Source organism: Notamacropus eugenii, chromosome 4, assembly GCF_028372415.1.
Source record: "Notamacropus eugenii isolate mMacEug1 chromosome 4, mMacEug1.pri_v2, whole genome shotgun sequence".
NCBI lineage: Eukaryota > Metazoa > Chordata > Mammalia > Diprotodontia > Macropodidae > Notamacropus > Notamacropus eugenii.
The window spans coordinates 321396513-321417859 of NC_092875.1; the positions used below are offsets into that span (position 1 = coordinate 321396513).

Below are 21347 nucleotides of genomic sequence, written 5' to 3' on the forward strand. Positions count from 1 at the left end.
AGCTGAGGAGCATTGTTTGATAGAGGCATGAGGGAGAGGTCATGGGAATAATCCAGAATTGGGAATTGGTAGGCGACATATTACCATGATGACGCCCTAGAGGGACCGCATGTGACCCAACAAGTCCCTGATTAATTCTCATGATTCACCACCAGGGTAGTATGGAAACAAAACTCTAGGATAATACAAATGTGGCTACTGTGGGCTCATAACCTGTAATTACATTTCTACCACCAATGACTGCAAGACAGCGCTCTGCTCTGTTCTACTCTCACTATAAAATTATCTTTTTAGAGTCTCTCTAGAAATTCTCCTAAGGTGACAATATGTCCTTTTGTTTTTTATTACTCCAGTCACTTTAATATATCTAGAATATAGATATTCTTTATCAGGCCTGCACAATATTGATTTTGGGCGTCCATAGAAAAATATAGGGATGCCACTGCATACTCTCGTTTGTCCTTTGATCACCAGCCATCATAAATCTGTAATCTAACCTATCTAGTTAGATTATCTGGGGCCCAAAGAAGTTTAGCTTATTTTAATTTTGGCCCCTACCAACTGCCAAGTTGTGCAGGTCTGTTCTATATTCTACATTCACTACCACGGAGATAATTCAGGCCTTGATTGACTCTATCTCTCTCAGCCTACTTTCCCCTCTGATTGGAAGGCTGAAGGGTGGAGTACCAAACTCCTCCCAATGCCTTCCTTTATAGAGGACAGAAACAACGTTCAGATTGCTTCACTTTGCATTTGCTGTTCTACCTAGTTTCACTCCACAAAACAAGCTACTCCAGCCTCAAGCCCCTCATTGTTCTCCTTACCTTCCTCTCTTCTTTTGTCTGTTGTCTTCCCCTTCAGAATGTAAGCTCCTTGAGAGCAAGGTCTCTCTCTTTTTTAAAAATTAATTGTATTCCCAGTGCTTAGCATACTGTCTGGCATGTAGGTGCTTACTGTTTTATTGAATTAGATTGGATTAGAAAATACTGTTTGCAGAATATTGGTTAAAGAATTCATTTTAAATTCAAAACTGGACTTCAATCAATTGACTTTCATGTAATCAGAACTTGTTTTTTTGAGGAGCGGAAAGTACCAAAAGCTCTCAATTCTCAAGGCTCCCTCATTCCTCTAGTTCAAATATGAAGCCCTTTATGTGGCATTTAAAGTTCTTCACCTTTCTCCTTCCTATTTTTCCAGTCTTCTTACATTCTGTTCCCCTCCAGCCATACTGACCTACCTGCTGGCTATTTCTGATACACAACATTTCCACCTCACGCTTTGGTACTTCCTGTGGCTATTCCACCTTACCAGGAATGCTCCTTTCTCCCAACCTCTTACTCTTAGAAATCCCTCAATTTCGTTCAGACTCAGCACAAGTGACTCCCCCCCTTTCTTTTTTCCCCAGCTGCTACTATCATCCCCTCTGTTTTTCACTTTTTACCTATATTCTGTGTTTATCTTGTATGAACCGATTTCTAGGTGTTTGCTCCCCACCCAGAATATAAACTCATTAGGGTCAGGGACTGCTTTTGCTTTTATAAAAAATCCCCAGCTGCAGTTGTAGCACCCAAATTAAGGTGACTGATGTATAGTAAATAAGCACTTAATACATATCAATTGATATTACATATCCAATTATGATTTTATATTCAAAACAATAATGAGAAATTGTAAACCTAAATAAATGCAAAATTTATATTCAGTTGATAGGTTTAGAGTTGAAAAGGGTTTTGGAGACTATCTAGTCCAACCCCCTCAATTTTATAAATAAGAAAACTGACTTAGCCAGGGTCAGACAGGTAGTAACAGAAAAGGATATGATCCCAGGTCCTCTCATTCCAACACTCTTTCCACTGGACCATGCTGCAGCTATTAGAACCCAAATTAACGTTCATTATTATGGTTGTATTCATTTGTCCTGTTGTCTCTAGTGACAAATAAGTTTGGCACCAATAGATTCTAACTCTCTCTTTTTTTAATGTAACCATGGGAACAGGGAAACAATAATTGCAAACATATTTAGGTGTGTTCTATATTTTATTAGTTTGTTAAAATTATTCTGAGGTGATTTGGAAGAATTAGTAAAGACAGTGCTCAGTACATGAAAGTTTAAATTAAAAGACATTTAATTACCTACTGATATACCAGAATAAGAATAATTGCATACTTAGGAGAATCATGAGAAATTATGTAAAAAGCAACTTGTTGTTTTAATGCAGTATTGTTTGAGGAGCATCTACATTTATTTAAGACTTTTAAAAAAAATTTTTTCTGTTGTTACCTAGAGATTCAGCTTACTTCAAAACCAGTGCTGAATAATTTAAAGTCTTTTTCTGAAAGCCACAAAGAGACCTTTTACTAAATGCCTAAAGTCCAAATAGTACTCATATCTTCTAGAATTTTGAAAAAAAAAGTAAAAGCTACTAATCTTGAGAGAAATTCTTCTCACACTAGGGAAATCTTTATTTCCTTAGGAGAAAAACATATTAAAACCTGTCTGTTTTTCAGGCAGCCATAAATCCTAAAGAAACATTTTAATTATAATCTGACAGCACTGTAATTGGTTCATCTATGTATGTGAGCCTAAATAGGAATTAATATTTCAAAATCTAAAGTGAGAAGGAAGATGACAGAGGACAATTATAAGCATGAAAATGTCTAAAATTTAGCCAAGCAGAATGGTACTGCTGGGGAGACTGAGGCTGGTGAACCCCTAAGGCCCAATCAGGTATCCACTCTAAGTTTGGAACCAATGTAGAGAGCCCCTTAGGGTGGAGGGCCACCTAATTGCCTAAAGGAGGTGTGAACTAGTCCAGGATGAAGAAAGGAAGTGTGATAAATCTTCCATGCTGATCTGTCAGACAATGGCAGAGGGAGAGGTAAAGGTGAAAGGAACAAGGAAAGAAAAGCAAAGGAAAAAGGGGAAAGAAAAATCTATAATTTGTTAACAAAAGATGACTAACATCTACTACTGAAAAGAGCTTGATAAGTGACTCGAACTATCTAGTCACTCATTTATCACCCTCATCGCAAGAAAAATCTCAGAATGTTTTTAACTCAGTTCACATTTCCTTTGCTGCTTGAAAAGTAGGTTGCAGGAATGTTACATTTAAAGTAAAAGAACTCGTCTAGAAGACAACTTTTATATAATGTGAAAAAAACTTCCAACTATTCTCCTTCCTTTAAAAACTTATTGAAAACTTGTTGAGGATGTTGTCAAAGGGATTCTGTCAAATACATACAAATTGGATTTAGGTCTCTGAAATCTCTTTGAGCTCTTTGTGATCTGTCATTCTGTGACGTACTTTTTATCAGAGAAACCCGTGGAATTTAAATGTTTATTATGAGCTGTTTCATACTGAGGTGAATCAGTAAGCAATAACCTTGTCAAAAGAATACAGCTGAATCAAATAAACCACAGCAATGTTAGCGTTTTAACAATCAATTTTGTTATAACTTAATTTAGAGTTTTAAACAACCAAAACAACTCAATTAGCTGCATGATATGCCAGTTGAAATATTTCATGATTTAAAAAGCTAAGTAACAAGAGTACTATCATAAAGTTGTCATAACCAATATATAACGGCCCAAATCCCCAATACTCCATCCGTCACTCACTTATAGCACTCTTCCCATGGAACTAACTATCCCCCTTTAATGTGGCATTTTTACTGACCATATCAATTCTAGGTGACTTAGATGTAGATTCAATTTAATCAAGTCTTATTTTTCATATATTGCTGATTGTGTGTCAGAGTGGAATGGGAGAACAGTAAGGAATGACAAATTCCAGAGCTCATCATCTTCAGTCCATATGAATAAAATATTTATCCATAGGGTTTTAATATTCTTTGGGGTCAGTCTGTAAAAGCCACTTGTGTCTGAATAATTCAGTGAAGTTTATTTGTTCATCTCTTTTCAAGCAAACACTCCAGAGTTCAAGGGTTGGTAGCCATTCTCTTCTTTCTTGCATGCAATCACCAAGATGCTTAGCATTCCAAAAAACTGGAAAAGAAAAGGATTTTCTTAGAGACTCATTTGCCTCTTTAAAATGAACACACCAAAGAAAGATATCCTCTCTCCTCTAGGAAGTCTTGCCACCCACAATGCTCAGCTTCCTGTCTGAACTACAGGATGTTTTTGGAGTTCCTTACCTATTGATATATTCTCATTTTTACTAAATCCTACTATGCTATTCTATACAATATTTATTTTAAAATTTATACTTCATCCTGATTCTTAATCCAGGCATTCCTTCTTTATCATAAGAATTAGAATACAGTCTTAATGGAGTTTGGCAGGGAAGGTGAGCTTTGGAAGATGAGCACCTTGTGATACTGAGGTAGTGAGGGAAACCGAAAGTACATAGCATGGGAACAATGGTTTCTGGACCACTATGGGATGAAGGCATGCTCTAAATGCTGAATCTTGGGCAATGTTTTAGTCCACAACACCTTGGTTACAACTCTGAATGAGGTACTTCTGGAGAGATTCACCTGGAAAATTCAGGTAAATACCTTTACAACAGCAAATCCTAGGATGACAATCATGATGTAATTGATAAGTTCCTTTATCCGTAATTCCATGACCTCAGCACAACCCTAGTGAGAAGAAAAAATTGAAATACCTAAAAGGACTTCAAGCACACCCAAGGCATTACCCCAAACCCCTATGTTGCCCTGTGGATGCTCTTCACTATGTGGCAAAATTGAAACCCCTACATTACAATAAAATACAGCATACTTCTGTTTATTTGGCATACACATAAGATATAACCTGAACTCCAAAGCCCATTGGTATAGGCCTTCTTCATCAGATGTACAAAGATGTACTGATACAGATACAGGCACTGAAAGTGATACATCCAGTGAAGGAGATAGTGTTTGCATTATTATAAGGCAAGAGAAGTGAACCCAGAGCAACTCCTTTCCTACCCAACACTACTACAGAGACTCCTAGGGTACCGATTCAACCCATGAAGTAGAAATATGCTGACAGCCAGCTTGACAAGGCTGCCAGCGCTGGGGTGGACACACAAGTCTATGATAGTTCTCGTATTTAGCTCACACCAACTACTCATTCTGATTCAGAGACATCAATCATTGACAGAGAACTAGGTCTGTCTGACCAATCCCTATGCCAAGTGATGATGTTACGGGTAAATTTGAAGATATAGTTACGCGTGTATCTAGGCAACAAGACTAGAGATTGCTCATGTAAAATGTGCCTTGAGTGTAATTACATATGTTTTCTGCTATACATGCATGTCTCAGTATACCTGTTTCTTATTTTTTATTGTATTTATTTTATTGTGTTCTTTTGTATACTATAGCAATGTCTGTCTTTAATTGTTTTGTGTATATTTGCGCACACACAGAGCCACCGGAAGTGTTATTTTTGCAGCTAGCTAACTTTGCTTTGTTAGTTTTTGATTGATTATTGTATACTATAGCTATGCAAACAGATATGTAAAGGAAAAAATAGCTTTTCTACAAGGACTACATGAGCACCTAGAAGAAGTTAAGCAAGAAATAAAAAATGAGATAAGTTGTGGAGGAAATAGTTGAAAGGATAATACATAGCTTAAAAGAGAAAACAGTAAATCCTACATAAGAAATGGAACCCCTAAAAACTAGAATAGATCAAAGAGGAATCAATGATTCCACACAACAAGAAATATTAGAGGAATAAAATAAAGTTAAAAAAAGAAGACAAAGTAAGATATCTGAAATAAAAAGCAACTGAATTGGTAAACAATTCAAAGAAGAGACAATTTAAGAGTCCCTGAAATAATGATAAATTGTTTTCCAAAAGTTTGGTAATCCATTTCAAGAAATAATGAAAACTGCCAAAATCTATTAGAATAGGGGTTGTTAGACCCTTTTGTGGATTGCGGACTGGCACATAGGTGAAGCCTATGGACCCCATCTCAGGATGTTTTTAAATGCATAAAATAAAATACATAACATTACAAAAGAAACTAGCTATTGAGTTATCGAAAGAGTAAAAAAAAACAAAACAAGTTCATGGACCATAGCATAAGACCCCCTGTATCAAAAGCAGAGGACAAAGTAAAGATAGAAAGAATCAACTGATCACTTCCAGAAGGAAACCTCAAAGGGAAATGTCCTAGGAATATCATAGACAAAACCCAGAGCTCTCATGTTAAAGAAAAAAACAGTTATCCCTTCCACATCTTGGGGGCTAGGGATACAATACTCTTGCAACTTGAAAAATCTGTATAAAATTCTTTGGCTCTCCCTTTGGTATGAGAGAGTCTGAATTTTTTTCTTTTTCTTTTATGGGGCATTTACAGTACCTTATTTGAAAATTTGGGTTCATATTATACAATACTATACATATATTTTATGCATTTGTGAGTTTCTAAACTTTTTCTGTGTAATCTGCTGGCCTTTGTGTGATGTCTGCAGCTTCTGCAAAACTCCCCCCAAATTGGCTTGTGATCTATTGAAACCTTGATGGGGAAAGTTGTGGATAAGGATAACTATGGAAGGGATAATTGTACTATATTACAAGTGGAAGCTATAACTATGCGAAAGAAATAGTTCAAGTACCAAGAACATAAAAACTGGGAACTTATATCAAAAATAAGAGAAGATATGAGATTTCATATTCCAAATGGCAAAACATATAGGCTTACAACCATGAATAACTTACTCTGAAAATCAAAGTCTGATCCTATAGGGGGAAAATGAATCATTAGTGGAATCAAGAACTTTAAAATATTTCTGATGGAAAGACCAGAGCTGAATAGAAACTTTAAAATACAAGCACTAGTCCAGAGAAACCTAGGAAGATAAACTTATTTGGGTAATTGGAAAATGTTGTATGAGGCTGTTCTAACTTTTTAACAAAAGGAGAAATAAGATTCACTTAGAACTTTAGACAGTAGAATTTTGTTGGTTTTTTTTTTTAATGACATGAAAGATTGGTTTTGTTATATGGATTTTTAGAAGGAAAAGAGAAGGGAGGATATAAAGCTATGTTACAAATAGAGTTAAGAAGGAAGAAAAAGGTGACAGAATTTGTTATTTCTCATAATTGAGATGTTTGTGTGGGAAAGTAAATAAATACAGAAGAAAGAGGTAAGGAAAGAGTGGACATCAGATGAACATCACTTTTCTGAAATATTCAAGGCTTAAAACACCCACACAGGTTGGTATATAAATACATCAGACTCAACAGGAGAAAATAGTCACAAGATAAACTAACCATCTGATCCTAAAAAGGGGGCACTGAAAAGAGAAAAAGAAAAGAGCTATAATTGAAAGAGATGCCTTGTTGTCTTATAGAAAACTATTTTTAATGGAATATAACTATACCATAAGAAATGACAAAAGAGATGATTTCACAGAATCCTCGGAATATAAACTGATGCAGAGTGAAGTGAGCAGAGCCCAGAGCACGATTTTATACATGCACAGCAACATTATAAAGAAAAACAAATTTGAAAGATTTCAGAACTCTGATCAAAGCAATGAAGAGCCTCATATTCAGAGACACGCATTACCCACTTTGCTGATAAAAAGGTGATAGATTTAAGGTGCAGAAAAAGATACACATTTTTGGACATGGTCACTATGTGGTTTAATTTTGCATGACTATGTTTGTTAGAAGCTTCTCTTTTTCTTTCCCGGTTTTTATTGGGAGGGGGAGTTAAAGGGGAGAAAAGACTCAGCAACAGAGATGAAAAAAAGGACCATTGTAACCATTTTTTTAAAATGCACAGATGAAAACAATAGGAAGTTCAGAAGTGAGCAAAGATAAGCAGGATAGTTTGGAAAGTACTATGCAGAATTTACTATATACTTGAGAAAAAAGGCAAGCATACAAAATAGAGATTCGTGAATTCACATGAAATACTCGTGTTCTGCTCTACATACAAAAATGCTCCTTTTGGGGGTATTTAAGTTTGAAATAAAAATATTTAAAAACAAATAAACCTCTCCAAAACCTGTATCATCTCTTAGGAAGTCATTGAAGCAGGCTCAGAAGGAATCATATTCACTTTTTTAGCCAACTGTATAGTAGTGTAAGTGTCTAACATCATGATATAGTGACATGCATTGGGAAGGAGTCCTATGTACACCGTTTCTTCTATGAATATTTCTCTCTTTTAAAAATCTCATAGAATTTATGACCCTTCTGGTGGAACAGGGTACATTCTTGATTTAACCATTCTATAGAGCTTCTTAACACTACAGAAGTTAAAAATTATATGCAATAGTTTGGAGGTAGGTAGGGATAAACTGTATTTTTTCTAATTCCATAAAGGCTTTTATAGCTTTCCTGTTGGGTTCAGAGAATACATATTGAATCCATAACACCAATCCTTTATAATGGCATTTTATTGTTTCCTTATTGATCATTTGCCCACATACAGAAATGGTCAAGTTATACTGTGACTTATAAAATCAGATTCACTAAGAAACAGCAAGGCATAAAAGAAGAGCTGGCCTCATAGTCAGGAAGACCTGAGTTCCAGAGTCAGATCCCTGAAACCTACTGACCTATGACAAAGGGCAAGTCATTTAATCTCTCCATGCCTAGGCAACTTTCCAGGACTATAGGTTCCCAAACTGTTGCCAATATGCACTGATATAAAGACTTTCTTCAAAAGGAAATTTCCTATACCAGAGAAATTACAGGTCTGGTACAACCTACTAACCCATGCTTCCCCCTGCAAAATCAGGCATATCACTACCTCAGGAAAAAGCTAGAATAACAGAAATATCCTTTATGGATTCTTCAAGGTGAGCCTTACCACTGTATTCAGTTCTTGAGGCTCACTGAGGAGTCCACTGCAATTCTTAAATTCTTGTCTGCAGCAACTTTGTGGAACACTGTTGTTTCCAGTGCGGTTGAACCAATCTCTATTAATCCAGTCAGTGTAGTTCTTAACACCACAGCATTGAAACTAAAATAGAATGAAAAGTAGTTAATTTTCCTTAGAAATGTACCTTCAAATAATTTTTAAAAGCAAACCCCAAAATTTTAATTTTAAAATCAAATTTCCTACATCTGAGATAATTAATAAATTACTTTTTTGGAAGGAAGGGAGAAGGGACCTGGATTTGTAGGAAACTTCCTCTATCAATGCAGGTTAGCAAGTGTTCTGCCGATTAATAATCTCAAGAGGGTTGTTTGGGGCATCAAAATGTTAAGCTACTTGCCCAGGGTTGCAGATCCAGTGTGTCAGAGGTGAGATTCTAGGTTTTCCTGACTCTAAGGCCCATTTATCTACTAGCGAAGCTTCCTCTCTAGTTAAATAAGAATGTCTGTTTTTACATATGGGTATATATACATGCCATTAAAAACATGAGAAAATAGAGAAATAAATTACCTAAGATTCTCAAATGGGACGGAAGTGGAATCAATATGAACAACTGTAGCGAATCATGAAGACATCAGAATTATCTGAATTAGGTAAACTGGTGGACACTTAAAAGAAGCATTTTAAGTGACCCAGAGAATACCCTGAGACTCTATTAATTCTCTGGCTGACTTAAAATTTACCTGGTGGTGCTTATTTGTTGAAATATGTCAAATTGAGACCAATATACAGAAGAGTGAACAAATCACATTATTCAGAAATCAGATGAAGTCAGGGGCAAAATTCTTGGGAACTAGTTTGTGTTGGTGTTTTATGTGCTGTGGGTAGTATCAAATCTGAACATCAACACTTTACAAAGCATGGGCTCTTGGAAATGAAACTTACAGAGGAAGAGTCCTGAGGGTTTAAAGGTAGGAGCTATATTCTTCACAGCATTTCACATAGTGATTAAGTATGGAAATGATCAACAAATAACTGTTGATAGAAAAAAAAATCCAACTACTGTGAGGCCTAGAGATGTCTCTGGATCCTAGAATGTTAGATTTGCTTAAAGAACATGGTCTGGTAGATCCAACCAAAATGGAACGGTACAGGTTCAGAACCAGCCTAGCTAAGTAAGGAGAGACTGGGATCATGAGAGGGTTGACCAACAAATGATGAGTATTTTCAGGCACAGCAATTCAGAAAGACTGTCTACTAGTAAACAGAGAGCCTGAAATTTTCACCAGCAGAGGGATGAAGCCAGAGATCCTTGAAAAACATACTAAAGCAAGATTTAGTCAGTCAGTTTTTATTCATTTGCAAAGTAAAAAGAGAGTAAACATTTCAAAAACTTTATATTAGTATAATTTTCATAATCTTTTGGTAGGAACCACATGTTTTTCTTAGTGCAGATTTAAACTATTAATAGCTGAAAATGACACTAACTCTTGAGACATCCCATATACTTTATAAGATAGATTATAAATAGATTAGTCAATTTTTATTATTAATTACCTATGAGTTACATACCTGAGATTGCCAGAAATCCACCATCTCTGTCTCTGGCTTTTCTTTACCATATATTTCAAAGAATTCCTCCATAGTCTCTTGTACCTCTGCCACTACCTGAAATTTAAAATATGTGTGTTTATATTTGTATGTATACATACATATATATATATATGTGGATATATATCTGCTTCTATGTAGATAAATATACACATGTACCTATATGGACAAACAAAAATATTTCTATGTTCTTTTTACAAAATAACCCTTGTTTAGTTACATAACATCATAAAGTAGCCTCTCAAGACCCAAATTAGGAAAAAGTTAAGTAATTCTTACAATAAAATTTAGGGGTCATGTCAATATTTAAGAGGTAAAATCTCTCCCCCATCCCTAACAGGATTATTATGTATGTACTTAAATCTTATCTTCATCAGTTAGCACACACTCTAATATGGTGCCTTGTAAAGCATTTTATAGTTTCCTAGGATTTAAGAGAACCTTGGAAACCCATCAATGAGAAAATTGTAGTACTTGAATAAATCAATTAATAGACATTGATTAAGCACCTACTATGTATCAGGCATTGTGCTAATCACCAGGGACCCAAAAAGAGGCAAAAAACAGACCCTGTCCTCAAGGAGTTCGTGATCCAATGGGGGAGACAAGTATACAATTATGTAGAAGTAAACTACTTACAGGATAAATAGAGAGTAATTAACAGAAGGAATGCACTGGAATGGAGAGGAGGAGTTAGGGAATGCTACCAATAAAAGAAGGAATTTTATTTGGGAATTACAGAAAGCCAGGGCTATCAGCAAGCAGAGCAGAAAAGGGAGAACATTCTAGGCTCGAGGGACAGTGGGAGAAAAAATGCCTGGAGATGGGAGTATTTTGTTTGTGGAATGGTCAGGAGACCAGTGTCACTGGATGGAAGAGTATGCATTGAAGAATAAGATGTAAAAAGGCTAGAAAAGTGGTGAGAGGGGGTTAGGTTATAATGGACCTTGAAAGCCTACTAGAACATTTTGTATTTGATCCTGGAGGCGATGGAAATGCACTGGAATTTACCAAGTGGGGTATGTGTGTGACATGATCATACCTGCATTTTAGGAAAATCAATTTAGTGGTGGAACGGAGGATGGACTGGAAAGAAGAGAGACTAGAGGCAGGTAGACACTCCCCCCCACCACACACACCCCAAAGCAGGTTATGGCAATAGTACAGGTGTGAGGTAACAAAGGCCTGCATTAGAGTGTTGGCAATGTCAGAGGAAAGAGAAGGACCTATATTCCAGAGATGTTACAATGGTGAAATCAACAGGCCTGGGCAACAGCTTGGATATGTGGGGGTGGGGGTGGGTTGTGAACCTAAGGAACTGGAAAAATGATGTTGTCCTGTATTGTAATAGGGAGGTAGAGTGGGAAGTGGGGAAGAATTTAAGGGGGAAAATAACGAGTTCAGTTTTGAACATGTTGAGTTTAAGATGTTTACTGGACATCCAGATGGAGACACCTAAAAGGCAGTTGGAGATGTGAGATTGAAGGTCAGCAGAGAGTTTTGGCCAGGATAGGTAGTTTTGAGAGTTATCTGCATAGAGATGGTAAGTAGATCCATGAGATCACCAAGAGGAGTAAGATAGAGGGAGAAGAGAAGAGGACTCAAGACAGAACAATTAGAGGATGTGATCTGGAAGAGGATCTGGTAAAGGAGAGAGAGGAGCAGTCAGAGAGGTAGGAGGAGAACCAGGAGAGAGAAGAGAGACCAAAGAAGGAAAGAGTGATCAACAAGATCAAAGGCTGTAGAGAGGCCAAGGAGGATGAGGACTGAGAAAAGGGTATTGGATTTGGATGGAATGTCATGGAATATTATAGTACCAAAGGAAATTATTAATATGAAGAATTCAGAGGAACACAGGAAGACGTACTGATTGCAAAGTGAAGTAAGCAAAAATAGGGGAAAAAAACATGCAAAATGACTACAACAGTCCAAACAGAACAATTCAACAACGAAAGAAATGGAACATTAATCTTATAATCCTCAAGAAACTTGACCTGGGAGAAGACCTGGCAAAATGTACCCTACTTTCTTCTTTGGAAAGACAGGGGCCTGTAAGTATAGAATATTGCATAGTCTGTTAGATTCCGTTGACTTGTATTAATTGGTTTTTGTTGTTGTTCAGTCATATCCAGCTTCTCCTGAACCTGTGGACCATGTGGTTCATGAGTTTTTCCAGGAAAAAATACTGGAGTGGTTTACTATTTCCTTCTCCAATGGATTGAGAGAAACAGAGGTTAAGTGACTTGCCCAGGGGCACACCACTAATAAGTATCTGAAACTGGATTTGAACTCAAGTCTTTCTGACTCCAGATCCAGTGCTCTATCCACTGAGCAACGTAGCTGGTTGGTTTTTCTAGACTGATTTTTTTCCTCCTTCTTTCAAAAAATCTTTATTGTAAAGGATGATTGGCTCACAGGGTAAGGGAAAGAGGAAAGGAAAAATATATTCAGAAATGAAGATGATATAAAAATGAGAGGTCTATAAAATTTTTTTTTAAATAAATAGATAAAAGAGCTGTAACTAATAATTCTGCAATTCAGGGCTAGCAGCACTAAAGTCCTCAGATCAATGGGAATAAGTGGGAGGAGGCAAGAAAGAGACCTTAGAACATTGAACTTTGAGAAGGAGAGGCAAAAATCCTAGGATACTGTGAGATCATTGATAGAAGGCCATTGCCTACAGAGAAAGAGAAACTGGATCATGGAAGAGCTAGGGAAGGGCAGATCCAGTGTGCTGCCCTCAGGAGGAGGTAGGCTCTCTGATAGCTTCCTAGTTTGATAAGTCTTGTTAACTAGTTTTAATGATGTAAAGGAATGAAAGTGCTGTTAGAATATAAACATAACATTTTCCAATTACATATTCTTTAAAAACCATCACTTAAAATGTTTATATTATCTAAATTCCTATGCTCTGGCACAAAGCCCAAAATGCTCAACTCCAGATTTGACTGCATATACAGCTAAGATGACCCATGGTTTTTGTCTCTTGACCTTCTCTCAGGTTTTTTTTCTCATCCCTCACTCCCCCTTCCTGACTTACCTCTAAATATGTGATATAATAACAAGAGGGGGAATAGTTTCTTTTTGAAATTCACAACTAAAAAAACCAATGAGACCTATAGAGAGAGGTATGTACCAGGCCATGTTCAAAGGAAAATATGGGTATGTAAAGTTCTTTTAGGGCTAAAATTTAGTCCTGGCTAGTCAGAGATAAGGAAAGGTATTGAAAAGCTGAGAAATTGTGGGTGGTAAAGATACTAATTCTCAAATACAGGGGGTAAACTATGAACTTTCTGAGAAGAAAGACTGGTTTTTGTCTTGATATAACCAGAACCTGGCAAAGTGCCTGAACACTGGGTAGTAGATAAATGCTTCTCCAATTAAACTGAAGAATAGATATGCCACTGAAAGGTTCACATTTAGTGATTCAGAGGAAAACGCTGGACTTGTAAGCCTATATCTGCTTACTTTTCATCAGTTATTTGTTTTTTTCTGCTGAGCACTCAGTGCTACTACCTCATTCACCAGCCAGTCATTTGGAAGCAGCCTCCAGGTGCCTTGACATGGGGGGTGCTAAGGACACTTACCAAATATTCCAAGAGCACAAAGGAGAACATTGCAGTTGTTTAGTCACTTTTCAGCGGTGTCCAACTCTTTGGGACCCCTTTTGGGATTCTCTTGGCAAAGATACTGGAGTGTTGGCCATTTCCTTCTCCAGCTCATTTTACAGATGAGGAGACTGAGGCAAACAGGGTTAAGGGGCTTGCCTAGGGTCACAGCTAGTAAGTGTGTGAGACTGGATTTGGAATCAGGTCCTTCTGACTCTAGGCCTGGTGCTCTATCCACTGCACCACCTACCTGCATCAAGTCTTCATCTATAATAGGTACTCAATTATATTAGCTTTTTACTCACCTTCTCTCGATAAATGAATCCCAAAACAAAAGCTGCTGCTTCTGTGATGAACATCAGCAAAAGGATGGCCAGGAACTAAGAGTGAAAAGAGATCACTTGTTAGTATTTTGAAATGTAAAGAAACTAACGGTATCTTTCACAAAAACCTAGATTTAGACATTATTCTTGTCTTTCCAAGTTGGGCGTTGTTTCTCCACATAGGCAAGATGGTAAGTACTCTTTATATCATAGAGCCATAAAGCGTGTAAGGAAAGAACAATTTCAGGAAAGTTCCCACATTAACTAAAAAAGTACATGGAAAATGTGGACCCAATTATTTCAAACTGGATACAATATAAAGAGATTGTTGAGTAAGAGCTGACAATCTGATTCACCAAACTGGGAAGAGGGAAAAAGCCTTCCTGACACTTTTTGATACCTGTGTTCTGCCTTTAGCTTTCCCACAATAGTAACTGAGCCCTATGGAGAAAGCACAGCCCAAAGATCAGGGATGTTCACCAGCTGTGCAGCCTACAAACCACAGGGAAAAGATTAAAAGTTCTGGATGGCCAAATGTCCCATGGCCAAGACTGGAAATAGGCAAGCACAAGGAAGATTTATTGTTGGGGGAACTCTATCAGTTTTTACATCACTGTTTTGATGCTAGTTTCTCCCCCAAGATGTATCTATCATCTTAGGACCCCCTTAACTCAGCTAAGGTTTCTGATGGCTTTAATGGAAAGAGTCCCCTTTTGTTCCATTACAGATGTCTATCTCCCCCCTCATTTGTAATAAAATTCTGATGCGGAAATTTGGGTCCATGACAATTAATGAGTGAGTGAAATTTGACAAAATTTCCATTCTTTTAAATAGATAGATAGATAGATAGATAGCCTCACCAGTTAAAAATCTAAATAAATCTTAAACTTTAAATTTGCTGAACTTCTTTGTTAAAAGGGATAGTGATGTAAAAATAAACCAAAGAAATCTGAAAGACCATTCATACTGGTACACAGAAATCAAAAGAAAAAGTGCCAATTCTATTTTTTTGCTATCTCCCTTTTTTTGACCTTACATCTTCTGCTCCCTCCAAGTCATCTCCCTCTACAGCTGAAAGTGATCTCTCTCATTTTGTCTGGACCTATCTTTTGAACTTATATTACTATTCCTTTTATCATAATTATCTGTGTTTGTATTTCCCCCATTCCACCGCAGAGTGGAAGAGTTTTAGAAGCAAGTTCTATTTTGTCTATGTTCATATCCTCAGTGCAGGATGATAATTAATGTTTCTCAAATTGAACATACATGTGTGTGAGAGAGGATGACAGGGAAAGAAGAGAAGGGGGAAGGGAGGGAGAGAAAGAAAAGTAGAAGGGAGAGGAAGGAAGACAATACATAATTATGACTTCTCTGTGTCTAATGATTGTTTACACCTGGATAGGACCTTTATACAAATCCAAGGAAAGATCTTTGCTCTCTGATGTTTTAAGGTGAGTGCCTAGAAATGAACATTTAAGTTCCAATTCAGGCAGAATATGAGATTAATAAGACTCCAAATAGTTGTTGCCAAATATTCATAACTCCTGACTCTGTATTGGTGCATCCTTCATTTTAGAATCAAACTGTGCTTCAGATGATGGGGGTTAAAGATGTCATCCTTCCTTCTCAGTCTTGATATAGTAGCTGATTCTTTTTGGATGTCCTACCTATCTTGCGCCTAAGGAAACAGGTGAGGACCTAAAAAAAGGAACCACAGTCCTTTTTCAGATTGCCTTTTTGCAATCTTAAGAAAGGGGGATGGCAGAAGTTTTATGCTAATTCTTCATTGCTTATTAAAACAGTTGTTGATAAGACCAAGTTCATTCATCTCTGAATCAATAAAATAATTTTGAAGAGAATGGAAGAAAAGAGGGACACAAAAACATAAATAAGCATGTTATTGTTTTAGATTTTTTGGAGGCAATGGGGTTGCCTAGGGTTCACATAGCTAGTAAGTGTCTGAGGCCAGACTGAACTCAAGTCTTCTGACTCCAGGGCCAGTGCTCTATCTAGTGCACCACCTAGCTGCCCTAAGTATATTATGGTTAAAGGGGGCCACAAAATCACAATTTCTCTCCACTCATTTGACTGTGTTTAACTTCCATTACCTATAATCCAGCTTAGTCCCTCATGTTAGATCACAAAGCGTCATCATTTTTTTCCTTAATTAGGTTGGAATTTGCTTTTGTTAAATTTCAGAAGTAATAAGAAGCGGAAAATACCAACTAAGCAAAAACTGCCTTTTGTTTTTGAAAACCTTCTTGATAAGGGCACAGACCAGAAGTGCCCTGTTAATGAAGATGTTTGCCAGAAATCATCTGCAAATAAAAAGTTGCCATTGTTGATGTCTACATTCTGAAAAATAGCTTCTTTCCTGGAAAACTGTTGGCAAAAATATGGCTAAAATATTATCTTACAAAGGGCATTTTCTGTTTTAAGGACTATGGGATGACATTTCTTTTATGAGCTTCCAGGTTAGAGGGTGAATGTGGTTGGTGTTGCACCTTCGTTTTGGGCACACTTCTTGGTGTGACTTTGTGAGTTTGGAAAACCTCCTGACAATGAAACCTGGAGAAACCAGAATGCTTAGGGAAAGAGATGTGTTATGAATGTAAGGTTAACAGAAAGTTAACCAGAAACTTGATTTTGTTTAAATTCTTAAGCTTTTCTTGTTAAAAATTAAAAAAAACCCTTTTCCTAAAATAAATAAGTTCAATTTTCTGCCTTAGTTGACTGACTCTAGTATATGTAGTTGAATTATTTTTTGATGACTGAGAATTAGATGTTATTGTTTTGGGTTTTTTGGAGGTAGATGGCAGTCACTGTGACTCAAAAATATCACTCATTTATGGAAATGCTAGTTTCATTCTATAAATTAAAATAAAATAAATTTTAAAAAATAAATATGACATGACTTTAGACCTATAGATACAGAAGGTATATGGACTGGATGTATACTAACTCTGTAACAAAAACACTACAACTCTTACAGAGTTGGAATAGGGTTTTTTGGGGGGGATGGTAGGGGTTGGTCATGTGTATCTCTTTCAAATTATTGAAAATGCTGAGTATTTAAAGGTTTGATAAATTTTGTTCATTTAATCCAGGTTTTATTATGTCTACTTCTCATTTCTCTTTCTTTCTTTCACTAGCCTCCCCCCATGTTCTCCTTTTCAGTACCTTTAAGAATAATTGTCAATCCACCCACATCTCTATCCCTGGCACTTGCTGCCCACTTTCCCCTTTGAGGCCTGTGTCATGGTATCTAGTAGGGTGAAGAAGTCTGGATTCCGCTAGATGAATGTTCTGCACATATGTATTGGGAACGACAAGAATCAACCCAAGGGGGTGTTAGAGGCAGGGCAAGGAAGCTGAGTATTAAATTTTCAGTGTGAGCATTTACACTTTGGTCACCAGTAAAAATGTTGCAGATTAGGGCTTGATTTATTGTTTTGTTAATTGTCTAGACTTAGAAAGTGATGGAGAAAGTGTTGATAACAGAGAATTAAATTTAAAACTGTGTCCTGTATACATTCTCTACCTCTCCCAAGCTGGTTGTTAAACATTTAACAGGATGCTTCTAAGTCAGCCCCAGAGTCTCTGGAAAGGAAATCAACAAATACTTACAAATCGCAGGCCAATTTGAGATTCTTTGATCGTGACAAAGCAACCAGTCACTCCAAGAAAAAGCATCACACCAGCAACTATTATGATAATGATGGCAGGCAACAAGATCTGTTCATCCCTGAAGAAGGCGTCAAAGTCCTCATAGGATGAGATGAAACGTCCTCCCACAAATCCAAGGGTGGCTCCTGCAGCCTGAAATGCATGACAGTTATTTTCCCCACTTAACCAAATGCTGCTAAAATAAAACCATGGAGATAAAACATACCTCCCTCTTCAGAGTGAAAGGTTAAAGGAATTATAATTGCAGAATGTGGCCTTTGGTACCATCAGATGCAGTCACTGCGTCTGCAGGTTTGGATTTATTGTTGGGTCTTTTCCCCCATTACAAGTGGGAGTTCATTTGGGAAGGGTTTATGTGAATAAGTGACCATGATGTTAAAACAAAATATATCACTAGAAACATCTTTTCCTTCTCCCCATTTAGTCATGGATGACAAACATTTAAACTGAGTCCAAAAATGTGACTTCAATGTCACATTTTCAAACTTGAGGCATTGATGCTTTGTTCTTTCCTATCCTTACTGATTAGTATACAAATATGTTCTCTTGCCTATGTCTCCTCCAGAGGTAGAAATCAAGAATTAAAAAAAAAAACTAAACTAACTCTTTTTAGGCACATAAAATGGTGACTCCGAGAAATCATTTATCCCAGAGAGAATAAAACTTAAAAATACCGGGGGGGTTCTCCCTAAATGCACTGGCTGCTCACAGGCCCAGTCCCAATACTGATTGGCAGGGAAGCTTTGACCTGCTCAATTTCCAACCTAGACCAGGTAGCCCTAACTTTGGGATTCTTATGGTCCCCCCCACTTCAGGGTGGGGAACCATATGGGTGTTGCTGGATGTAGCGTGGGCACTGTACCTGGCTTAGCCCACTACAGTTTAGAACTCCTGAGCTCAAGGAATCCGCCAAATTCAGCCTTTTAGTGGCAGGGATTACAAGATGCGCACTACCACACCTGGCTAAGAGTGCCTATAGGGCCCAAAAGAAAGCAATCCACCCTTTCCTTAAAAACCATCAGGGAAGTAAATGCTGCAATCCCATAAGGTGTATTGCAAATCTACAGTATAGTGACTCGTAGATGATTATAATGGAAAGAACGCTGGACTAAGGGACAGAAGAAAGACTTCGATAGGACTCCTACCTGCCTTGACCAACAGCTTTTTGGTCAGGGACATATCACTTAGCTTTTCTGAGTCTCATCTGCTTTGTGTGTGTATAATAGGAATAATCATACTTGTGTTGGCTACCTCAACATGGTTGTAGAAAATGGTCTGAAGCCATTAAAATGGGAATGGGAATTAAGATTCTATAGCTAGGAAGTTCCCCTAATGTTCAACCTCCATCTCTTCTTCTATGAAAAGTCTACCTTCCTCCTATTTCTTTTTTGGGGAGGAAAGGGGAGAGGAGGGCAGGGGCATAAGCCATCCTTGCATGTTTCTCAAAATCACATAATTCCACTTTTCTCTTTACAACTAAATCCCTTCCTTTTCACTTTTACTCAAAATGTTGGGAGGTGGTAGAATACAGGAAAAGTGGAAAGTGACTTTGTGAAGGCATTCAATCTATCAAGAAACATTTGTTAAGTGTCTACTATGTGACCTGCAGACACTCTGCTAAGCATTGGGGATCCAAAAAGAAGCAAAATACAGTCCATGCCTGACCTCAAGGAGCTTACAGTCTAACTGGGGGAGACAACATTCAAACAAATACATGCAAAGCAAACTAGTACAGGATAAATAGAAAATAATGAAAGTATAGCACTGGAGGAGCAGCTAGGTAGTATAGTGGTTAGAGTGCTGGACCTGGAATAAGTAAGATTTTATCTCCTTGAGTTCCAATCACACTTTCTAGCTGTGTGACCCTCTGCAAATCGCTTTTCTGTCCTTGCCAAGAAAATCCCAAATGGGTCTCATGAAGAGCCAAATGTGACTGAACAATGATAAAGCATTGGAATTGAGAGGTTGAGGAAGGTCCTATAGAAGGTGCGATTTTAATTGGACTTAAAGGAAGTCAAGCAGGTCAGTAGTCAAGTGAAGAAGGGAGGGCATTTGAAGCACAGGGAGAATGCCTGGAGCCCAGACATGGAATATTTTGTTTATGAAGCAACTGGGAGGCCAGTGTCTAGACTGAAGAGTGGCTATTGGAGAGTAAGGTGTAAGGAGGATGGAAAGGAAAGAGGAAGTTAGGTAAGTAAAGGACTTCATTGCTGGCTTCAGAGGTGTGCTCTGGTGGGAGGCTAGGGGGTGAAAAAGCAGTGACTGAGGTCACCTGGGGTAACCAGGTACTATCCCTGACTACCTATTCAAATAATCACCTATTTAGATAATCACTTGAAATCAAGTAGAAAGAGAACAGGAAATTGAGATTTAATTTGTATTAGGTCAGTGACTCAGTTCCTCATGAGTCTCCATTTTTCACCACAAAGAAACCATTGATTTTGCTCCTAACATTTCAAGTTGACTATCACTAGTTAGTTCTATTTATCATAATAATTGGTATTTACATGGAGTTTAAGATTTGCAAGGTGCTGTACAAATATTATCTCATTTTATCACTTATCTTCACAACAACTCTATGAGGTAGATGATATTATCATTCCTATTTTATAGATGAAGAATGTGAGACAGACAAAAATTAAATGACTTGCCCTGGGTCACAAAGCGAGTAAGAGAACTCAGGTTCCCCCTGATTTCAGGTCCAATGTTCTACTCACTATACCACCTATCTGCCTTTATTTACTCAAAGATCTACTAGGTTCTCATTAATGAATGGTAAACTTAGGTGCTATATAGTAAAACAATGCTTAATACTCTTAGAGCTACATATTTATAATGAACGAATGGTGTAGCCCTTTTCTCTGAGTATACCTTGATATATACATTAAAAATAAAACAAAAACCCCATAGCACCTATGGAATCAACTATATAGTAATAGAGTTGAAAGAACAGATGATTAGTAGATGGGAGAATTAGGCTCAAATCCCAGCTCTTGGGCATAGTATGAATTGACACACGGTGAAGTGAGAGGAACCAGGAAAATGATTTATACAAGAACAGCAGAATAGCATTGTAAAGAGAAATAGCTCTGAAAGGTTTCAGAACCATGATCAAAACAGTGATCCATTATGTTTCCAGAGAACATAAGGAATCATCCAGAATCAACCCAGAATCACACTGAAGCGTGTTACCCACCTTCTGATAGATAGAAGATATATATATACGTGTATATATATATACGTGTATATATATACATATATATATGTATATATGTATATACAGAAAGGGATATACATTTTTGGACACAACCACTATATTCATT

General features: G+C 37.2%; 1 protein-coding gene and 1 long non-coding RNA gene across 2 annotated transcripts in view; one reads left to right on the forward strand and one right to left on the reverse strand.

Moving 5' to 3' along the window:
• Positions 1 to 3324: 3324 nt before the first annotated feature.
• Positions 3325 to 21347, reverse strand: part of LOC140502858 (tetraspanin-36-like) — a 51984-nt gene continuing 33961 nt past the window's right edge. The window contains exons 3-8 of the mRNA XM_072606917.1: positions 17965 to 18156; positions 14320 to 14394; positions 10368 to 10463; positions 8787 to 8939; positions 4519 to 4602; positions 3325 to 4006 (exon numbers count right to left, since the gene is read on the reverse strand). Of these exons, the coding sequence (XP_072463018.1) occupies positions 3920 to 4006; positions 4519 to 4602; positions 8787 to 8939; positions 10368 to 10463; positions 14320 to 14394; positions 17965 to 18156 (687 nt within the window). The 3' untranslated portion in view covers positions 3325 to 3919. The remainder of the gene's footprint in view (positions 4007 to 4518; positions 4603 to 8786; positions 8940 to 10367; positions 10464 to 14319; positions 14395 to 17964; positions 18157 to 21347) is intronic.
• Positions 11696 to 17971, forward strand: LOC140502859 (uncharacterized). The gene is made up of 3 exons (XR_011966597.1): positions 11696 to 12457; positions 15914 to 16027; positions 17889 to 17971. It is a non-coding gene; the product is annotated as an uncharacterized lncRNA (long non-coding RNA).